Consider the following 19,278-nt stretch of genomic DNA (forward strand, 5'->3'; position numbering starts at 1 on the left):
AGTTGAATTTCTACGCCTGGGATCTTGCTGTGCCTAAGGAATGGGTGAGCAAATTTCCATCAGATTATTGTGTTCCCCATTGTCCCCTCCTACCTTCCTTCTTTCCTCCATTTATTGGGAAAGATTTCCTTGAAGCACTGCATTCCTGCTTAAAGTAACCCTTCTGGACACAATGGTAGCATTGCTCTCCTGCTCCTGGGACCTCATTGCCCCTCAATTCTCCCCCTCATTCTCCAGCCTTGAGGGTGGAGGTTAACACTTCACACACCCTTTCCCTGAGGCTTCAGCTCTGGCCATTCCCAAAGCACACAGAGACAGAGACCGAATATTATTCATTTTAATTTCCTTTTCCAGATTGACATTGACAGAAAACAGTCAGCAATTAACAGCCCAGACAGAGGAAGCTGCACAAATTCACAGCCACAATGGAGCTTGAGGAAAACACTTGTGGAGATTTTCTCAAAAGAAAAAGAGAATCCTGTCCCTTTAAACAGTGACAAAACCTTAAATTGGAACTGGCAGCTGAGCAGGAAGGAGATCTGGTTTACTGAAACAGAGACTTCTGAGGTTCACAATGTTTAGTACAGCTGACAGTTTTCAGCATCTTCGAGAGGTTTTACTTGACATCACAAGTCATCACTGCGCCAATCAAACACTCCCAGAACAGGGACAGCATGTGGTTTGATACAGAGTAAAGTCTCTTTTTAATTATCCCAATGACCTGTCTTAACCCTTGGACATCAGATGTGTCTCTGAGCCAGTCCTGAGAAGGAAGAGAGTTGAAATTCAGTGCTGACAATAATCTTTGCCCTGCCAGCTCAGCCCTGTTCTATTTAAAGTTGTGTCTCCTCTGTGGACTGTCTCCAACACTCTACACACATTCTGATCTCCTGATGCTCTTGCTGAGGGGAGAGGAGAGGGTCACGTGGGTGAGGGCACAGGAGAAGCGAGTGTTGGACTCCCAGTCAGACCCAGAGAGGGTCAGCAGGCTGCTGACACTGTAGGTGTTGTCCGAAGCTCGCAGGTAGTTGCTGGTCTGAACCCCGTCCGAAATGACTGCACCGTCCTTCTTCCACTGCACCTCCAGCTCATCGGGATAGAAGTGATTGGCAAGGCACATCAGGGTGGCAGTGCCCTTGGCATTGACCTGCTCCGGGGAGGGGGGCAGCAGGGTCAGCTTGGGCTGAGAGTTTTGACCATCTGAAAAGCAAGAGAAACAATTTTGATCCCTGCCATTTGAAGGGATGTTAACTCTCTGATCATGAACTGGTAAAACAATCAATTTGAACATTTGTGGCCAACACCAAACAAACCCCATAAAAGGACAGGGATTTTAAAAATTGCATCTTGGGATGTGGGCGTCACTGGCAGGGCCAGTATTTATTGCTCATCCCTAATTGCCCCTGAGAAGGTGATGGTGAAAGAGAAGGGACAGTTTTGGACCATTGTTTAGGAAATGAATGTGAACAGCTGGAAGGGCTCTCAATGGGGGAGCATTTCAGTGACAGTGATCAGAACTCAGTGAGATTGAGAGGAGGGATGGAAATGGAGAACCATGGAGCAAGTATAAAAATTTTCTTTTGGGAATGAACCATTTTACTGAACTGGGCAGTGACTTGGTAAAACTTGGCTGAAAGACAAAATGCAGGGGTGAAATTAACCAGGACCTGAGGAAAGCAAAGAGCTGACAGGATGAGATGTGTCCAAAGGAAGTGAAGGAAATCCCAGTGATGTTTATAATCACAGAAAGAACAAGAAGAGAATGAAGGAATGTGTGAGGCCCATTCGAGAGCAGGAAGGGAACTTGTGTGCGGTGGTGCAAGATGGAGCGATGGTTCTTCATGAAATCTTTCGGTCGGTTTTCACAAAAGAGAGGGACAAAGCAGAAACTGTAGTTCAGGAGGAAGACTGTGCAATATTGGAATGGCATCTTTCACATCTGAAAGATTCCCAGTTCATCCAAGGAAAAGAAAGATTCATGCTGTCCCCAAGACATTTGCAGACAGTGTGGGACTTGATTGAAATGAGGTCACTGAAGGAATGCAGGAAATGTGGAAGAGAGATTGTACACAGCAAGATCCCGCAAGCAACAATGAACCAAGGAACATTTTGAGTGACGTTTGTTCAGGGATAAATATCAGCCTGAATATGATTCAAAGAGAAAATAACTGGAACAGTTGGATGGAAAATGAGAAAATGAAAGTTAAAGGAGAAGGGAGGATTACTGGGTAGTGATGGGATTTGATGTTACCAGGAAATAAAAGGAAAGGACAGAATATTATGAATGTCATATTGTACTGAGGGAACTTAAAAGTGCAGGGAAGCTCAATTACAGACCAAACTTAAAGGCTTTGTCTCTTAATGCTTGAACCATTTGGAAAAAGGTAAACAAAGCTGTACCACACAAACCAAGGTAAATCAAGTTTCTGAGGAATTTAAACAAAACAAAGAAGGTAGGGGCTCAGAATAAATTACTAAAGTATCCAGACCAATTGATAGGATCAAGAGTATGGAAAGGATCAGGAATCAAACTTGAGGCACCACAGGGTGGAATGGTAGATCAATGGTTAGCACTGCTGTCTCACAGCTTCGGAGACACAGACTCAATTCCAACGACTGTCTGTGTGGGATTTACACATTCTCCCCGTGTCCACTTGGGTTTCCTCCCATTGTCACAAAGATGTTTCGGTTAGGAGGATTATCCATGGGAATTGTAGGGTGGGTGGGATACTATTTGGACGGTCAGTCTGGGCTGAATGGCCTGCTTCCACACTGTAGGGATTCTGTGATTTCTAAAGGAGATAACTATGAGAAGGAGGCAGTCAGTGCATGACTGAGGGTGTTGTACTTCAATTCATCGAGTATATGAAACAAGGTAAATGAGCCTGTAGCACAGGGACGTGGCTGCAAGGGGATCAGGGCTGGGAACTAAATATCCAAGGATGCACAGCTTATTGAAAGGAAATGCAAGGGGATAGAGGGTCAAGTGTGAAGGAGGAACTAAAGGTAATCCTTGTTAGTCAGGAAATGGTCTTGGGGAGACTGATGGTATCAAAATTTAATATGTCCCCAGGGCCTGATACTCTGCATCCCAGAGTCCTTAAGAAAGTGGGTGGAAAAATAGTGGACACATTGGTGATCATTTTCCAACATTCTGTCGACTCTGACAGAGTTCCAATGGACTGGACAGTATCCAATGTAACCCCCCTTTTTAATAAAAGGAAGGAGAGTGAAAATGAGGAATTATACAGGAGGAAAACGCTGGAGTCAGTTATTAAAGATACAATAACTAAGCATTTGGAAAGCAGTGACAGGATCGGTCCAAGTCAGCATGGATTTACGAAAGGGAAATCAGGCCTGACACATCTTCTGGAAGGTTTTGAGGATGTGATCAGTTGAGAGTGGACACGGTTGAATCAGTGGACAACAAAAACAAAAATTAATGAAAGTTTTCGGCCGATCTGGCAATATCTGTGGAGAGCAATCAAAGTTAGCGTTTCGGATTGACTGACCCTCCCTCAGAACTCAGTGGGTGTTGTGTATCTGGACTTTCAAAAGGCTTTTGACAAAGTCCTATACGATAGGTTAGTGAGCAAAAGTAAACCTTGTGGTATTGGAGGTAATGTATTGACATGGAGAGAGAACTCGTTGCCAAATAGAAAGCAGAGAGTTGGAATAAATGGGTCCTTCTCAGAGTGGCAGGCAGTGATGAATGGGGTACCGCAGGGTTCAGTGCTGGGACCCCAGCTGTTCACAATATACATAAATGATATGGACAAAGGAATTGAATGCAATCCCTCCAAATTTGCAGATGACACGAAGCTGGGTGACAGTGTGTGCTGTGAGGAGGATGCTAAGAGGCTGCAGGGTTACTTGGACAGGCTGGCTAAGTGAACAAATGCTTGGCAAATGCAATATAATGTGGGTAAATGTGAGATTATCCACTTTGCTGGTAAACGGGAAGTCAGATTATTAGTGAATGGTGAAAGTTTAGGAAAAGGTGAGGTGCAATGAGAGCTGGGTGTCATGGTGGAACAGTCACTGAAAGGGGGCATGCAGGTGCAGCAGGCAGTGAGGAAAGCTAATGGCATGGTGGCCTTCACAGTGAGAGGATTTGTGTATTGGAGTAAGGATGTCTTGCAGAATTATACAGGGCCTTGGTGAGGCCTCACCTTGAGTATTGTGTGCAGTTTTGGTCTCCTAGTCTGATGAAGGACATTCTTGCTATTGAGGGAGTCGAGCGAAGGTCACCAGACTGATTCCTGGGACAGCAGGACTGACGTATGAGGAAAGACTGGATCGAATGGGTTTGTATTCTCTGGGATTTAGAAGAATGAGGGGAATCTCTTGGAAACATGTAAAATCCGGATGGGATTTGACAGTGTCAATGCTGGAAGAATGTTCTCGATATTAAAAAGTCCAGAATTAGGGGTCACAGTCTAAGATTAAGTTATTCAGATGTTGTGAACCAGTGGAATTCTCTACCACAGAAAACCGGTGGGGCCAGTTTGGTCGTTATATACAAGGGGGACTGGGCCCTTGAGGCTGAAGGGATTTATGGGTATAGGGGGGAGAGTGGTAATGGGATACTGAGATTGCATAATCAGCCATGATCATATTGAATTGTGGTGCAGGCTCAAAGGGCTGAATGGCCTATTCCTGCAGCAATTTTCTATGTTTCTACGTTTGTAATGATCGGTAGATGGGGGTGCGGGGGAGTGGGTTTACTCTGTTATTAAGAAATGAAATTAAATTGACAGCAAGAAGAAATATAGAGTTGGACTGCATAGAGTCTGTGTGAGTCAACTTAAGAAAGCACAAAGAAACAAAGACCCTGATGGGAGTTATGTACAAGCCTCCTCGCAGTAATCGGGATGTGGGTCAGAAAATAAATCAGGAGACAGAAAAGGCAAGTGAGAAAGGCATTATTACAATAGTCATGGGGACTGCAATATGCAGGTGGACTGGGAAAGTCAGGTTGGCAATGGATCTCAAGGTAAGGAATTCATGGAATGTCTGCGAGAGGCTTTATTTGGAACAGCTTGTGGTAGAGCCACGAGGAAACAGGTAATTCTGGATTCAGTGATGTGTAATGAGGCAGCCCTGATTGGGGAGCTGAAGGTGAGTGAACCCTGAGGGGGCAGTGACCATAATGTGATCGAATTCACCCTGCAGTTCGAGAGGGAGAAGCTGGAATTCCATGTTTTAAGAGGAGTTAATGGGCATGATCTGTTTGAATTTCCAGCAGGCCTTTGACAGGTTGCTACACAGGAGGCTGCTAAATAACATAAGAGCCCATGGGGTTTGGGGCCCGGTACTGGCATGGATAGAGAGTGGAAATAAATAGGTCTTTTGCAGGATGGCAGCTGGTGCCTGGTGCAGTTCAGCAGGGGGCAGTGTTGGGACCTCAGCTATTCATGTAACAATTAATTATATATTCACGATCTGGGAAAAGGAACTGAGGGCATTGTTACTAAATTTGCTGATGACACAAAGATGAGGGGAGTGACAGGGAGAGTTGAGGAAGCAGGGAGGCTGCAGAAGGACTTGGAAAGGCTCAGAGAGTGGGCAAAGAAGTGGCTGATAGAATACAGTGTGGGAAAGTATGAGGTTATGCCCTTAGGTAGGAAGAATAGAGACTCAAACTGTTTTCTAAATGGGGAAATTTGGAATTCTGAAACACAAAGGGGCTTAGAAGTCCTCTTTCAGATTTCACTTAAGGTTAATATGTAGGTTCAGTTGGCAATTAGGAAGACAAATGCAATGTTAGCTATCATTTCAACAGCAGGTGTGTACTGCTGAAGCTGTATGAGACTCTGGTCAGACTGCATTTGGAATATTGTGAACAGTTTTGGGACCTGTATCTAAGGAGGGATGTGCTTGCATTGGGGGGGATCCAGAGGAGGTTTATGAGAATGACCCTGGAGGTGACAGCCTGGTCTGTCGAGGAGAGATTGAGGACTGTGGATGTGTGCTTGATAGAGTTCTTAAGGACCTGGGCAGGGGGGGCGCGCGTGGGATCTCATTAACACTTACAGAATACTGAGAGGCCCGGATAGAGTGGGCAGGGAGAAGATGTTTCCACTCGTAAGAGAAACTCGGACCAGTGGTTACAGCTGCAGAGTTAAGGGATAACCCATTAGGACTGAGATGAGGAGGAATTTCTTCTGCCAGAGGGTGGTTAACCTGTGGACCTCATTGCTGTGGAGGTGAAGTCATTGAGTGTATTTCAGACGGACATTGATAGGTTCCTGATTGGAAAGGCCATCAAACATAATGAAAAAATGGTTGTGAGAAACACATCAGCCATAACCAAATGGCACAGCAGACTTGATGGGGCGAATGGCCTAATTCTGTTTTGATATCATAAAGTCTTATGGTCTTTTGAAGAGACTCTGCCAAACCCCAGATTACTGAAAGGCCTGGATTGTGAGCCCTGCTGAAGCTGTTTGTCATCAAAAATTTGCCAAGAGATAACCAAAGAGTGGAGAGAGTGTGGATCCTATTCCATTTGGGAACTTCAGAATGCTTCCCAGCTCCTGGAATACCATGAGAGCAGGAATTGTGGTCAGTGACAGCGGTTGGAGCTCTGGGTTTCAGAGCTTGAGCAGCAGCTGGTGTCAGTGCGGAGCGTCCGTGAGGCTGAGAGCTCCGTGGAGAACACGTTTCTAGATGTGGTCACTCTGCAGCTTCAGAATATACAGGGAGAGAGGGAATGGGGGAGCAGCAGACAGTCCAAAAGGATCAGGCTGCTAGTACAGGAATCCCCTGAGAGTGTCCCACTATCCAACCAGGATTTAGTTCAGAATCCTGATGAGGATGATGGTTCATCTGGGGAGTGCAGCCAGAGCCAAGCCCCTGGCAGCACGGAAGGGCTCGGCTGTCCAGGGGGGCACAAGGAAGACTGGAAGAGCGATAGTGAGAAGAGATTCGAGAGTGAGGACAATCGATAGGTGTTTCTGCATCTGCAGATGGGAATCCAGGATGGTGTGTTGTCTCCCTGGTGCCAGGGTCAAGGATGTCACTCTGCAGCCGCAGAGCACCCTGAGGGGAGAGGGGGAACAGTCAGCAGTCGTGGTCCACATCAGTCCCAGTGACAGAGGGAGGAAAGGGATGTGGTCCTGCAGTCAGAATGTTGACAGGGAATTTGTAATAGAAATCTCTGGATTACTCCAAGTGTCCCACACAAGTGAGAATAGGAATAGGAGGATAAGACAGGTGTATGTGAGGCTGGAAAAGTGGTCCAGGAGGGAGGGCTTTAGATTCTTGGGACTTTGGGAATGACTCGCGGAGAGATGTGACCTCTATAGACCAAATGGGTTGCTTCTGAACAGAGCAGGAACTGAGCTCCTTGCTGGTGTTGTTGGAGAGGGTTTAAACTGACATGCAAGGGCTGTGGGAATCAGGGGCGAATATCCAAGGAACTCAGAATCCTGGAAGAGTTAGATCACCAGAGTAACAAATCGTAACTTATTAGGCAGGGTCAAAGTGAGGAAGAGAGTCATCATTTCTAAATCCAGCTGACTGCGCATGTATGGGACTGCACGGAGTGTGGGGAATAAGATTGAGGAGTTACAGACACAGATTGCCAAGTGAAAATCTGAAGTTGTTGCTCTCACAAATGAGGCTCAAATAAGGACAGGACTGGGTGTTAAATATTCCTGGATACAAGGTGTTCAGGAAAGATAGGAAAGGGCGGAAAGGGTGAGAGGTGTGGGATTGGTTAAGGAGATCGGTGCAGAGCTGGAGAAAGAGGATGTCCCAGAGGGCTCAAGGACAGCATTGATTTGGTTCGAGATACAGAACAAAAATGGTGCAATCAGCTTGTTCAGTGCAGTCTATAGGTCACCGACTAGTGTGAAGGATGTAGAGGGACAAATCTGCAAGGAATTCACAGCTAACATTAGGGGGACTTTAATTATCAGAATATCGACTGGGATAGTAGCAGTGTGAAGGGCAAACAGGGGCCAGAGTGTTGAGAGTGTGCTCAGGTGAATTTTCTCCAGCCGTGTGTTCCCATTCCAATGAGAAACAAAGCTCTGCCAGACCTGGATCTTGGGAGTGAGGAGGCCCAAGTAGATCAAGTGTCAGTGAAAGGACATTTAGGGAAGAGTGATCATTGTATCACAAGGTTTAGGGTGACCGTGGAAAAGGACAAAGGACAATCCAGAGTAAAGTCATGATCATGGATCGTATCCCATAGAGCACCACCAAAAGTTTCATAGTTAGAAATTTTCACTTTCTTTTTAACCAGAATATGGATGAATCACAAAACAAATATTTTGCTCAATATTTACCATTGGTAAAGGTCGTGAATTAAAGGAAATTCAGGAAATAAATGTTGAGAAGAGTCCTCATTAGAGAAGAAAAGGTGCAGTGACCTGTTCTTTAAACTCATAAAGGTAGACAAATCCCCAGGACCTGATCAGGTCCATCCCAGTACTTTGTGGGAAGCTTGGGAAGAGACAGGGACACCCCTTGGTCAGACGTTTGTATCATCAACAGCCATGTGTTGTGTTGGAAGACTGGAGCATGGATAATGTTGTGCTGTTAGTTAAGAAAGTCTGCAAGGAATACCCAGGGAATTATAGAGCGGTGAGTCTGATACCAGTGGGGCATAAGTTGTTGGAGGGGATTTTGAAAGACAGGATTTACATGCATTTGGAGAGACAAGGATTGATGAAGGACAGTGCACAAGGCTTTGTAAGTGGGAAATTGAGTCTCACAAATTTGATTGAGTTTTTTGAAGACATGACCAAGAAGATAGCTGAGGCCAGGGTGGTAGACATTGTCTACATGGACTTTAGCAAGGTCTTTGACATGTTCCCGCATGGACAACTGGTTCATACGGTCAGATCAAATGGGATCCAGGGAGAGCAAACCAATTGATACAAAATTGGCTTAATGGTTGGAGACAGTGTGGTGGAAGAAGGTTATTGTTCAGGCTGGAAGCCTGTGACCAGCGGTGTGGTAAAAGGATTGGTTCGGGGTTCATCATTGTTCGTCATTTATAGAAAATATTTGAATGAAAATATCGGAAGTATGGTTTGTGAGTTTGCAGATGACACCAAAATTGGTGGCGAAGTGGGCAGTGACGAAGGTTATTTGAAAGTACATGTACATTCCGTATTGAGATAATAGCGAGGTGTTGCATTTTGTACAAAAACTAGTCCAGGGCTTACACAGTTAATTGTAGGGCCACAGGGAGAGTTGTCAAAGAGGGAGACCAAGGGGTGGAGGCATATAGTGCCTTGAAACTGGAGTGATATGAAGACCGGGTGATAAAGAAAGCATTTGTTACACTTGCCTTCATTGGTCAGAGCATTGAGTAATGGAGTTGGGACATTATGTCACAGCACTCCAAGATATTGGTCAGGCCAGATTTCTGGTCACCCTGCTATTGGCAACATGCCATTAACTGGAAAGAGTGTAAAAAAGATGACAAGGATGTCATTGAGACTGGATGGTTTAAGTTATAAAGAGTGGCTGGTTAGGCCTGAGCTATTTTCCTTGGAAGGTCAGAGGCTGCGGGGTGACATTTTAGAAGTTTGTAAAATCATCATGGGCATAAATACGGTCAAGGTCTTTTCCTCAAGGAGGGGAGTCCAAAACTAGAGGACAGAAGTTTAAAGCAAGAGGGGAAAGATTCAAAAGGGACCTGAGGTGCACCTCCTTCACATAGAGGGTGGTGCGTGTATTGAATGAGCTGCCAGAGGACGTCATAGAGGTGAGTCTGATGACAACATTTAACAGATACATGGAGAGGAAAGATTTAGGGGGAAATGATCCAAATGCAGGCAAAAGGGACCAAGGGGAATAGATAAGGTGAATAGTTCATGAAGGCTGTGCTTATTTGGCAGATGAGGTAAAAAAATTCCTATGGAAAATTCAGGGATGAGGAAAGTCAGTTAAGAAAATATATTGGAGAAATTTGGATAGTCTTCCTTGGAGAAGAGAAGGCTGAGAGGACATTTGTTTGAGGAATTCAACATCAGGAGGGGTCTGGACAGAGTAAACAGGGAGAAAATGTTCCTACTCATGAAAAGATTGACAGCAAGAGGCCAAAGATTGAAAGTAATTAGTAAAGGAATCGAAAGTGAGATGAGGAAAAACATTTTCAGCCAGTGAGTGGTTAAGGTGTGGAATGCACTGCCTGAGAGTGTGGTGGAGGCAGCTTCAATTGAAACATTCCGAAGGGAATGAGACTGTTACTTGAAAAGGAACAATGTGCAGGGTGACAGGGAGAAGGCAGGAGAATGACACTCAGTGAATTGCTCATTCAGAGAGCCAGTACAGACAGGATGGGTGGAATGGTCTCCTTGTGCACTGTAACAATTCTGAGATTGTGTGATTGAGCAGAGTTAAAGCTGGGGGAGGTGGGAGCTCGGTGTCTCACTGTGCTGCTGCTGCTGCTGCTGCTGCTGCTGCTGAGGTCAGTGAGATCAGAGACTGGGACAGGGAGCCAGAGCTCACATCAAACTCTGCCCGTGTCCGTCACACTGAGACTGGCAGGAGGCTACTCACTGATTTCACTGCATGCTGCAGGAATAGGACCACAGGCTGCAAATGGACAGAGCTCCTCCACACGGTGAGTAAAACTGACTGACTTATATCTTGCTGCTTAAAGGGAGCAATGGGACTAAAGAAATACAGCTGGACACCCTGTTAGACACAGTGCTCCTCAATCAACCATTTCATTCACTGCAGCTCCCCACTAACACCTTCAACAATTCAGTATTTGTGTTTTAGTCAATATTTCAGTATTGAATGGAGGATTGAGGTTTACTTACTCAGTCTGAGCTTGGTTCCTTTACCGAACGTAAGCCACAATGAGAGCTCCCAGTGCAGAGGCTGTACAAAAACCTCTGCTCTCGGCTTCCCTCCATCACTCTCACCCTCTCCCTGTCCCTCTCTGTCTATCGCTCACTCTCACCCTCTCCTTGTCTCTTTCTGTCTTTCACTGACTCTCACCTTCTCTCTGCCTCTCTCTCTCACTCATGTCTTTCTCTCTCTCTGTGTTTCTCATTCTGTTTCTCTCTCTCTCTCTCTCTATCCGCTCCCCACCCCAACCCTCACCCCTCCCTCTCTTGCTCTCTCTTATGTGGCCATGGAGTATAAGGGAGAATCTTGAGGCCTTCAGTGAGGTCTTCAGTGAAACTGGAGTGTGTAGTGGACAGTGACAATCCCAGCATGGGGTAATTTGTTCAGTTTTATTTAGATTTAACTGTCGGATATGTCAGTTCAGGTGGCGGGACTGTGTCCATTATTATACATCTAATATAACTGTTGGATGTGTCAGTACAGGAGTTGGGACTGTGTGTTCAGAGATATATATATATTAGATATAGCAGTGGGATGTGTCAGTACAGAAGGTGGTGGTATGTGTATTGAGGTTTTTGTACAGCCCTGTATCACTGTGTAAGGGCTGGACTCGTACTGACAGTAATAGTCAGCGACATCCTCATTCTGAACGTTGCTGATTGTCAGGGTGAAGTGTGTGCTGGATACTTGTGTCCCGGTGAATCTGCTGGAGACTCCTGTGAATCGTGTTGCTGCATCGTAGATCAGGAGAGAGGGTTTCTGACCTTCTCGCTGCTGGTACCAGGAAACATCAGCACTGGCACTCTGACTGGATTTACAGGTGAGTGTTGCGGTCTGGCCCAGTCCCACTGACAGCACCGGGGGAGACTGAGTCATGATGATGTCCCCACTGATACCTGAGGGGTCAGAGAGAAACACAGTGAAGTCAGAACTGTCACAGAAAGAGCCTGTCAAATGAGAGATTGTTGGAGACACTGAGCATTCCTCTGGTTTCAGCATTTTCCCTTCAATCACAAGTCAGTGGAATTGGAGTGAAATGGAGAGCAGCTAAAGATTCAAGGTGGAAGGAGAGAGATTTGTACCTGCGACATAGAATGCCAGGGGCCAGATCAGCTGGATGTGTGAAATCATGGTGTGTGCTCCTGTCCCTGTGCCTGGTTCCTGATAAACTCTCCCTTCACTGGGCTCTGCTTTATAAAGCTGCAGCCTGTGAGAGTCTGACTGGGTGTTCCTCAGTATGTAAATGGCATCAGGCTGAGAGAGCCACGTCAGCCCCTCACACTTCCTCTTCTCTCTCTCTCTCTCATCCTTCCTTTTCATTCTTCCTCCCTCCCTTTTCCTATTTTCCTCTTTCTACCTTTCACTTGAATATATTCCTGTCATTCATTGACTACCTCCTCTTTTCTATTTCCATTTCCGACTCTGTCCTCCCCAATTATATAATCATGTATATCTTTCCCTTTTTCCATGTATGTTTGACAATCTGTTTATCTCCCTTTCCTTCTGTGTTGGTTGGTCTGTCTGTCTGTCTGTCTCTCTCTCTCGCTTATTATCCATTCCTCTCCTTCACTTATCTTTCTACCTGTTTCCTCACTCGTTCTTTCCTTGTCTCCTCAATCTCTCATTACCTCATTCACTCTTTGTCTGTCTCCCTCCAGTCACTCTCTAATTGAGCTCTCTCGCAGGCATTATTCCAGGATATTGGAACTCTGAGTCCTGGAGCAACAGCTAAATGCCTCGCCCTCTTTCACTCAATCTCACAATGTACACTTGCTCTCTCTCTCTCTCAATATGTGTGTCTTCTGTCCCTCTCTCAATCAGAAGCTCAACGACATGAGCAGCAGTTAACAAGTCTGTACTGGTCATCCATGATCTAACAACACTAATCTCAACTTGGCATTGATTAGCCATGGTCATGTTGAATGGCAGAGCAGTCTCACAGGGCCGATCCCGAACCCTAACCCTAATCCTAACCCTAACCCTAACCCTAACACTGACACTACTCCAACTCCATGTTTCTATCTTTCTATGTCTGCGTGAACTTCAATCTCTACCCTTGGATATTGATCCCTCTACTCATGGAAAAATTGCCTTCCTGTCCACTCTATCTCTGCCCCTCATAATCTTATAGCCCTTTATCAGGTTCCCTCTCAACCTTCACTGCTCCAAGAGAAACAATCCCAGCCTTTCCAATCATTCCTCATAGCTCAGACCCTCCAGGCCAGGCAGCATCCTGGGAAATCTGCTCTGCACCCTCTCGAGTACAGTCATATCCCTCTCATAATGTGGTGACCAGAACCTGTTTGTCTGTCTGTCTGTCTCTCTCACTAGATTCCCTTTACTCCAGTCTCACATCCACTCTGTCTCTTTTTCTGTCTCAGTCACACTGTCTCAGACCCTGTCTTTCTCTCTCTTGTCTTCAACCCCACTATCTCTGCCTCCCTTTACCTCTCTCTCTCCCTGCACTCGCTTACACTGCCTCAGACACTCTCTCTCTGTCACACCCTGTCCTTCTATCTCTATCTCTCTGACTGTCTTTCTCTCTCTCTCACTCCCTGCCTCTCTCTTTCCCAGATGACAACAGATAAATCTCCCTCTGCTCTGCCCTACTAAAGGATATTAACTCTTGACCCAGACACATATCTTCTCCTGGACTAAGGCCCCATTTCTCACATTGACCAGGGTTTGGTGTCTCTCAGGAACATGGACACATTCTTGCCAAATGAAAGACAGTTCTGTGCTGCTGGCCTATTCTCACTGGGGACTGGTTTGGACACAAACCTCATTCCATGAAGGCCCAGCAGAGAGAGGATATCCTCAGGCCATCAGTGTGAGCTGGAGGGGCAGGACAGGCTCTGACCCACTGACCCATCCTGTCCATCCACATCATGTTCCAATCCCTTCCTCTCTCCTTTCCCTTCCATGGTCAGGCGCTGGATCAGGGTGTTTTACTGGGATGAGGCCTAGACCATCCCACAGTTACAACAGAAAGGAACTGAACCCCACACCTACCATGATGTCCATGTCCCACTGTGACTATCCAATAGAGACAAGTAAACATGGAAGTCATTCCCATCGGACATCGAATAGAGACCATTAAACATGGGCCTCTTTGCCAACTGCAGTCTCTCATGGAGACTTGCAAGTATGGGCCTTCTTCCCACTGAATACTCCAGCAGAGACGAGTTAAACATGGACTTTATTACTGTTGGACCTTCCAGTAGAAACCAGGAAAGAAAGGCCAACATTTCATTGAACTCTCCAGTACAGACCAGTAAATATGGACCAGCTTCAAATAAAGACCAGTAAACAACGATCTTTGGAACTTTGGATTGAGCAGCCAGAATAAGTAATTCAGCCCTTCAAGCACGTTTGCCATTTAACATGACCATGGCTGATCTTATCCTCATCTCCACTTTCCAGACTGCTCCCTATTGCCCTCTATCCTGCTTTTCATCAGAAAGATATCTATTTCTTTCTTGAATCTGTTGATTGATTCGGCCTTCACTGCATTCTGGGGGCAGTGACTTCCACAGATTCTCAACCCTCTGAGAGAAATAGTAAGAATGGAACAGAATCCCTACAGTATGGAAACAGGCCATTCAGCCCAACAAGTTGACAACGACCCTTGAAAGAGCATTCCACCCAGACCTGTTCTCCCTACCCTTTCCCTGTAACCCTATATTTGCCATGACGAATGAACCTAACCTACACATTCCTGGACACTATGGGTAATTTAGCATGGCCAGTCCTCCTAGGTTGTACATCTTTAGACTATGGGAGGAAACCGGAGCCCCCAAGTGAAAACCATGCAGACAGGGGGAGAATGTGCAAACTCCATACAGTTGCCAGAGGGTGGGATCAAACTGGGGTCCCTCGCAATGTGAGGCAGCAGTACTCACCACTGTGCCACCTGTAGTTTCACCTCATCCCAGTTTTGAACCTACCTCCTCTCGCTCTATATCTATGGCCTATTGTTCGAGACTGGCCCACAAGTGGGAACATCTGTTCCATCTCTGCCTTATCAATCCCCTTTAGCATTTTATGTACCTCTCTCATTTACCCCCTCATGTGACTGAATTCCAGTGAGTACAAGCCCAAGCTATTCAGCCATTCCTGTACGACAGCCCTTTCATCCTGGGAATCAGTCTGGTGAACATCCTCTGCACTGCATCCAGTGCCACCATATCCTTCATCAAGTAAGGAGACCAAAACTGGACACAATGATTCAGATGTGGTCTCACCAATGCCTCACAGAATTGTAATAATATTTCTTTATTTCTGTAATCCAGTCCTTTTATAATAAATACCAAGATTCCAATTGCTGCAAGAAATGCCAACATTCCAATTCCATGGGACTCAGTTTCCACTGAAACTCCAACAGAGATCAGGAAACATGGGCCTCCTTCCATCAGGACTCTCCAACAGACACCAATAAGCCTGGACATTGTTCCCACTGGACCACGAAATAGAGATCAGTAAGCATGGGCCTCCATCCCACTGGAATGTCCAATGGACATCAATAAGCAGGGGCCTCTTTCTCACTGGACTCTCCAGTATTGGAGACTCAAACCCCACATTCTCTCCATCACATTGGTCTCTTATTTCAATCTCCACAACATTGTTTGCCTCTGCACAACATCATCCCCTTGACCACAGAAATCCTTATTCCTGCTCATCCCACCTCGAAACTCCATGATTCCGATGTCCTTTCCCAGCTTACTCCATCTGTGCTCCATAAATTCCAAATTGTCTGAAATGGAGTGGCCCCTTCCCTGCCTCACACGTAGGAGGAGATGGACAGATTTTATATTAGTAATGAGTTGAAACATTCTGGAAAGTGAATGTGTTTAGAATTGATCAAACTGATGATGGCTCCTGCAGTTGAATATCCTGCTGGCAAACTCCAGCCTTTTACACACAGAATGGGGAAGTGTGTATAGTAGGGATATATTGTAGGGCTCCATGGAACTATCCCTCAGCAACAAGTGTCCCTCAGGAGGGGAGAGGGAATGTTCAAGGTCCTGAGCTCCATTTCCCCACGCAGGCAGTTTGTCTCCCAGTGAATGAATGAGATGCCAATTTGGAGCCCAGGTTATTGAACAGTCTCTGCTGTGGGCCCATGTCTCCAAGAGGCAACTGGAGATTGAGCTGAAAAGGAAAGATTTGCTGGGTTATGGAGAGAGAGGAGCAATGGGATTAATTGGATCACTCACAGACATGATGGGCTGAATGGCCTCCTCCTGTGCTAGGGGGAGCAGATTTAGTACTGAATTGAGAACGAACTTCTTCACCCAGTGAAGAAGTGAATCGATCGAAATTGCCTGCCCAGCAAAGTGGTTGAGATTTCCTCAGTAAATGTTTTTGAAGCTAAGGTGGATATTTTTTGAACAGTAAAGGAATTAAGGTGAGGGGGCGGGTAGGGGGAGCTGAGGCCAGGAAAAGATCAGCCATGATCTTATTGAATGGTGAAGCGGGCTCGATGGGCCAGACGGCCTACTCCTGCCCCTCATTCTTATGTTCTTCCAGGTTCCAGGGAGTGCGGATGGTTCACAGTTTTCTCCCGTCTCAGTAACAAATGTCCAGCTGCTCCGAGCTCTTTCTTTCACTTCCTCTATTGATGAAGTTTCAACCTGGTGAGCTGACAGTCTTTGCAGTTATTTTTTACACTGGGGCTTTCTGCTGTGGTCAGAATCTCTAATAGTAAGTGTCCAATCAGTGACAATCACAGCAGCTAAGAGCAGTCAGGACTGAGGAGCCAGGCTCACTGGGAAACACATTGGGAAGATCAAAGCCATCCTCTTCAGATCCCGGTACAAACTCCATCCCTCTCCCTGAGCACTGTCTGCTGCTCAACCAGACTCTTTACAAAAACAGAACAGTTCTGAAAAAGGTTCACTTGACCCAAAATGTTAACTCTGCTTTCTCTCCACAGATGGTGCTAAACCTGCTGAACTTTTCCAGCACTTACTGTTTCTGTTTCTCATTTACAGCAACCACAGCTTTTTCAGCTTTTATTTCGTATCAGACTCCTTGCTATCTTGGCCACATCTTTGAGGCTGATCTGAACCCCAAATCCTCCACATCACAGAGATCACTCACTCTCTTTGCTTTGGGACTCCAAATGCGATCAATTCAATGTTGTCCTGTGCCTCATCACAGCCACTGCCCTCTGTAAACTTCAGCTCATCCCAAACTCTGCTGCCCTTATTCAAACTCTCACCAAATCCCATCCCCATCTCCCACCGTCCTCACTGAGCTACATTGGATCCCAATCCAACAACATCTTGATTTACACATTCTCATCCTTGTTCTCAAACCCTCCCTGTCCTCCACCCTCCCTATCTCTGTAACCACCTCCTAGCTGCCTCATTCAGTATAGTTATCAATCTTAGATATATAGCTCTCTAATCCTTTGTGCACATCATTGAGAGATATTGTGAAATGCCGAGGTCCCAGCACAGAACCCTGGGAAACCACTATTTGCATCTTGCTCATTGGAGAGCACACACATTATCCCTCCTTTCTGTCTCCTGCCTCCAAACTAATTCCTGACCCAAGGCAAATGTGTTTTCTCAATCGATATGTTTCCATGTTGATGAATAGTCTCTCAAACAGTGAAACTAGGAGCAGGAGTAGCCCTTGGAGCTTGTTCTGCCATTCAATATGATCATGGCTGATCATCCAACACAATCACATGTTCCACTTGCTCTCCATAGCCTTTGATCCCTTTCGTCCTGAGAACTATATCATGCCCTTTCTGAAAAATATTCAGTGGTTTAGGCTCAAATGCTTTCAGTGACAGAAACTTCTACAGGCTTCCCATTCACTGGATGAAAACCTTTCTCTCCATCTCAGCCCTAAGTGGCCTTTCCCATATCCTTAAATTGTAATCCTTGGTTCTGGGCTCCCCAGGCATCAGGAACATCCCGCCTTGACCTGTTAGGATTTTCAAGTTTTCAATGTGACTCCCCTCAATCTTCTAACCTCCAGTGAATATAATCCTAACTGATCCAGTTTCTCATCAGATCTAACTGCTGTCATCCCAGGAATCAGTCTGGTAAACCTTCGCTGCCCTCCCTCCACAGCCAGAACACCCTTCCTCAGATAAGGAAACTAAATCGTATACAATACAATCATAAAATCACACAGTACAGAAGAGGCCCTTCGGCCCATAAACTGCGTACCAGCCCAAACTACACTAAACCTACACCGGTCCCACTTTCCAACACGAGGCCCATAGGTTTAAATGTTATGAAATTTTAAGTGTACATCCAAGTACTTTTTAAAGGTTGTGAGATTTGCACCTCACCTGCCATCCTGGGCAGTGCCACCAGACCCCACACCACCCTCTGAGTGAAAACCTGCTCTTCAAATGCCCTCTAAAGCTCCTGTTTTTCGCAGTGAATGTGTGCCAACTCTAAGTAAGGGGAACAGCTGCTTTCTATTAACACTGTCAACTCTCCTCATGACCGTATATACCTCTATCAGGTCCCCCTCCACTTTCTCTGCTTCAAAGAAAACAACCCAAGCTTATCCAGCCTCTCTTCATCGTTAAAATGCTCCACCCCAAGCAACATCCTGTTGACTATCCTCTGCACCCCCTCCAGTACAATCCCATCCTTCCAATCGTGTGGTGACCAGAACTGCACACAGTACTCCAGCTTTGGCCTAAACAAAGTTCTGTACAGCTCTAACTTATCTTCCCTGCTCTTCTCATCTGTACTGGAAATGATAAAGGCAAGTATCCCATATACCTTCATAAATACCTTATTCACCTGTTACATCTTCCAAAGTTCATCACCTCACATTTATCAGGGATAAGTTCTATCTGACTCTGATCTGCCCATCTGACCAATCCAGTTCGATCCTCTTGTAACCTAAGACCTTCTTCCTCACTGTCAACCATCTGCCAAACCTAGTATCATCTACAAACTCAGTCATCATCCACTCAACCCCACCCATCACCTCTCACATTCTCATCTTCATTGTTTCAATATATCCTGAACAATAAGGGACCCAGCACTGATCCCTGTGGTATCTCACTGCACACTGGGCCCAGTCACACAAACGACTTTCTGCCTCCACCCACTGTCTCCTGTCACTGAACCAGTTTTGGTTTGAATATTCCAGGTGTGGTCTCACTAAGCCCCCATACAATTACAGCAAGACATCCCTGATCCTGTACTCAAATCCTCTCACTATGAAGGTAACATATCGTTTACCTTCTTCACTGCCTCTGCACCTGCACGCTATCAATGCAATCTCCTGACCTGGGAATAGGGTACAAATCCATCTTTGTGACTCCATTCATTTTCCTATAATGTACACAGGATCGAATTGAAACATTTGGTTTCAGAACCAACACTACAAAAGAACCCTAATTACTCTTACAGTTCAATCAGTGTACCCTCTCTAGTTTGTGATCAGCAATTTGCTGATTTTTAGATGGTTAGA

At 45.7% G+C, this 19,278-nt stretch overlaps 1 gene segment (V, D, J or C); it reads right to left on the reverse strand.

Moving 5' to 3' along the window:
• Window positions 1-321: 321 nt before the first annotated feature.
• On the reverse strand, window positions 322-18,140 carry LOC148149314 (Ig kappa chain V region Mem5-like). The segment is given in 4 exon segments: window positions 322-1,200; window positions 10,791-10,823; window positions 11,421-11,717; window positions 18,134-18,140. Coding segments are annotated over 4 exon segments (666 nt in total).
• Between the last annotated feature and the right edge of the window lie 1,138 nt (window positions 18,141-19,278).

This window comes from Chiloscyllium plagiosum, unplaced genomic scaffold, assembly GCF_037043375.1.
Source record: "Chiloscyllium plagiosum isolate Xiang-an unplaced genomic scaffold, Cpla_swu_hap1 HiC_scaffold_9, whole genome shotgun sequence".
Taxonomy (NCBI): Eukaryota; Metazoa; Chordata; class Chondrichthyes; order Orectolobiformes; family Hemiscylliidae; genus Chiloscyllium; species Chiloscyllium plagiosum.